General features: G+C 39.6%; 1 protein-coding gene across 1 annotated transcript; it reads left to right on the forward strand.

Moving 5' to 3' along the window:
• Positions 1-1,214: 1,214 nt before the first annotated feature.
• On the forward strand, positions 1,215-2,960 carry LOC110037581 (expansin-like A1; the record flags this gene model as incomplete). Its single annotated transcript, XM_020742254.1, has 4 exons — positions 1,215-1,616; positions 1,688-1,797; positions 1,879-2,057; positions 2,579-2,960. Coding segments are annotated over exons 1-4 (789 nt in total), but the record flags the coding sequence as incomplete, so codon positions are not given.
• Position 2,961: the final 1 nt, after the last annotated feature.

Consider the following 2,961-nt stretch of genomic DNA (forward strand, 5'->3'; position numbering starts at 1 on the left):
AGTGGTGGTTGGACAACAGTGGTTCAGTGGTAGTGACGTGCACATGTGAAAATAAAGGTGGAGGAGCTCGACTGCGGCGGTCCGATAGTAGTGGAACTTGGGACTCCTCAAGCGGTTGGATCTTCCTTCAACCTTTACCACCAGGTTTAGATCTCAAGTTCCTTTTCATGATTAGAGTGAGGGTTTATTTATTGATTTTGTGAGTGACATTATCTATAAATACTGCTTGAATTTGGACCACTTCATCAGACGTCCCAGAGCGATTTGCTTGATTTGATGTTGTTCTTTGAGCATTTGACTGCCTTAATGAAGTCATGATTGAGTGATCACGAGCTCATTGGATTCAACTTGACAAAACTCTCGATTTGACTATATGTTTGTCAAATTTAGAATCTATTTTTCCATTAAATTATCCATCTAAAACTTCTAATTGTGCTTAAATAGTTTGATTTGGGCTTGATCGAACTCAAATCGAATATAAATCAGGCACAAACAATAAAATTTAAATCAAATAGTGAATTCATATTTTTGCAAGCTGGGAAGCTTTGTCGCAGTAGAATTAAAGACAAAACCGACTTCTATTTTAAGAGGGGAAAGTTATCTCTCTAAACTCAAAGTGGGAGGGATCGGAGCAACAAAATGCAAAGTGACAATATAAATAAAAATCTGAATTTGAGAGGTAAAATTGGAATTTTAGAAAATAAAATTATAAAATTAATGATTAGAAACCTAAGAGAATAATTCAGGAATAATAATTATAACTGAACTATAACATATATAATTCTCTGCTGTAATGACAACAGTTGGATCGGTGGGTGCAGTAGCGACTTCTCAGAAGAATTGATATGATTTTATGGCTAAAGTTTTCTCTTCGAATATTTTTGGAGAATCATTTTTACATACTCTTTTAGTTTAGACTTTGTTGTAATGACAACAGTTGGATCAGTGGGTGCAATAGCGACTTCTCAGGAGAAATGATATGATTTTATGGCTAAAGTTTCCTCTACGAATATTTACGGAGAATCATTTTTACATACTCTTTTAGTTTAGACTTTTCTTGTTTGTTTATAATTTTGTTTCTTTCATTTTTAAATATTTTTTTATATTGCACGAATTGAAGATTTATTTCTTATAGTCCTTTAGTCATATATTTCATTAAAACATTAAAAAAAAATCAATTTTACAAGAATAACATATTTTTGTTTTCTTCCTAAAGAAGCTTTCCTCATAATATCACCGCTGATTCATCCTCATCCAGTGGCCCTGCCCTCGCCGACCATTTCTATCGCGGCTCCAGCAAAGTCGACCCGCCGCCCATTAGCATTTCGAGAAATCCACTTTACAGAATTCTACAGTCGTAGAACAGCCAAAAGACATTACTTCCTCTCTCACTCAATCCGCGTCCTTTTCCCACTCCTCCCACTATAAAACTCCTGTCCAGATCGATTCCCTCCAACCCACCAGCGCCACCATCCCCACACTCCACCACCAATCCACCATGAAGCTTTCAACTTTCTTCCTCCTCTTCCCAATCTTCCTCTCCCTCGCCACAGCTTGCGATAGATGCGTTCACAAATCCAAAGTCGCCGTTTTTTCTCCCCCCTCCTCTCTTCCAGGTAATCCCGCTGGCTTCCTATTATCTCCATCTACTCTTCTACATCTCTAATCACTAACCTCGCACTTGCAGCCGGAGCTTGTGGCTATGGCTCCTTGGCTCTCAACTTCAGTCATGGACTTATCGCCGCCGCAAGTTCTAAAATTTATCGCGATGGCGTTGGCTGCGGTGGCTGTTTCCAGGTGAGAAATTTTATCTATCGATTATTGCGATTTTGATGAGTTGAAAACTTTTGCGATTAATCGGGGATTGTGGAATCACAGATTCGGTGCAGGAATACAGAGCTCTGTAATGGAGCAGGGGTGAAGGTTGTGGTGACCGATCTTGATAAGAGCAATAGAACTGATTTTAGGCTCAGTTCTCGGGCCTTCGCTGCTATGGCGCGGCCGGGGATGGTCGCCGGACTGCAGACAGTTGGGGTGGTCGATGCAGAACACAAAAGGTAATGATTCTTCAGGTTATTTCCATGCTCTGTTCAGTTTTCTTCCGATGAACTGAAAGTTTGGGATATTATGATCGAGTTTTGTTCAGAATAATTTTTGAGATTATTGGATTTATTTTCTATTAAACGCAATATAAATTCTAATTATTTTTTCATTTATTATGCTAAATTCACTGTGTATATATATATATGTATATATATGATTAAATATATTTTATTATATTTTTCCTTCAAATCAATACATTTTTTTTAAACAATTAATTAATTATTATATCGAGGAAAAATACTCTTTCGGCCTATAATTTTATTTTATATTAAATTTCTCTTATATTTTAAATGTTAGAGAAATAGGTCCCAGCTTTATTAAATTTATGTAGTTGTTACGAGCGTAGGAAGCATTAATTTTCAATCCTATATAAAATTTCAACCTAATATAAACTAGTCAAACGAATAGACCAGTCATTTAAATGAAGCGGATTCAAATTTATTGACCCATACTAGATTTATGCGGACAATTGCAGGATTCCGTGCGACTATTCAAACAAGAACCTATCCATAAGAGTGGAGGAGAGCAGCCGGAGGCCCAGTTTATTAACGGTCAAACTTATCTACCAAGGTGGACAAACTGACGTCGTGGCAGTCGACGTGGCGCGGTTCGGTTCGGCAGCATGGCAGTTCATGACCCGGCTCAACGGCCCGGTCTGGACCACCAGGCAAGCACCGGGCGGCCCGCTTCAGTTCCGGTTCGTGGTGACGGGTGGGTACGACGGCAAGTGGGTGTGGGCCCAACAGGAGGTGTTGCCGGCTGAGTGGCGGTCCGGCGAGGTGTACGATACGGGAGTTCAGATCACCGAAATAGCGCAGGAGGGCTGTTCTCCTTGTGACACGGAGGAATGGCGGGGGC

This window comes from Phalaenopsis equestris, unplaced genomic scaffold (genome assembly GCF_001263595.1).
Source record: "Phalaenopsis equestris unplaced genomic scaffold, ASM126359v1 Scaffold221656, whole genome shotgun sequence".
Taxonomy (NCBI): Eukaryota; Viridiplantae; Streptophyta; class Magnoliopsida; order Asparagales; family Orchidaceae; genus Phalaenopsis; species Phalaenopsis equestris.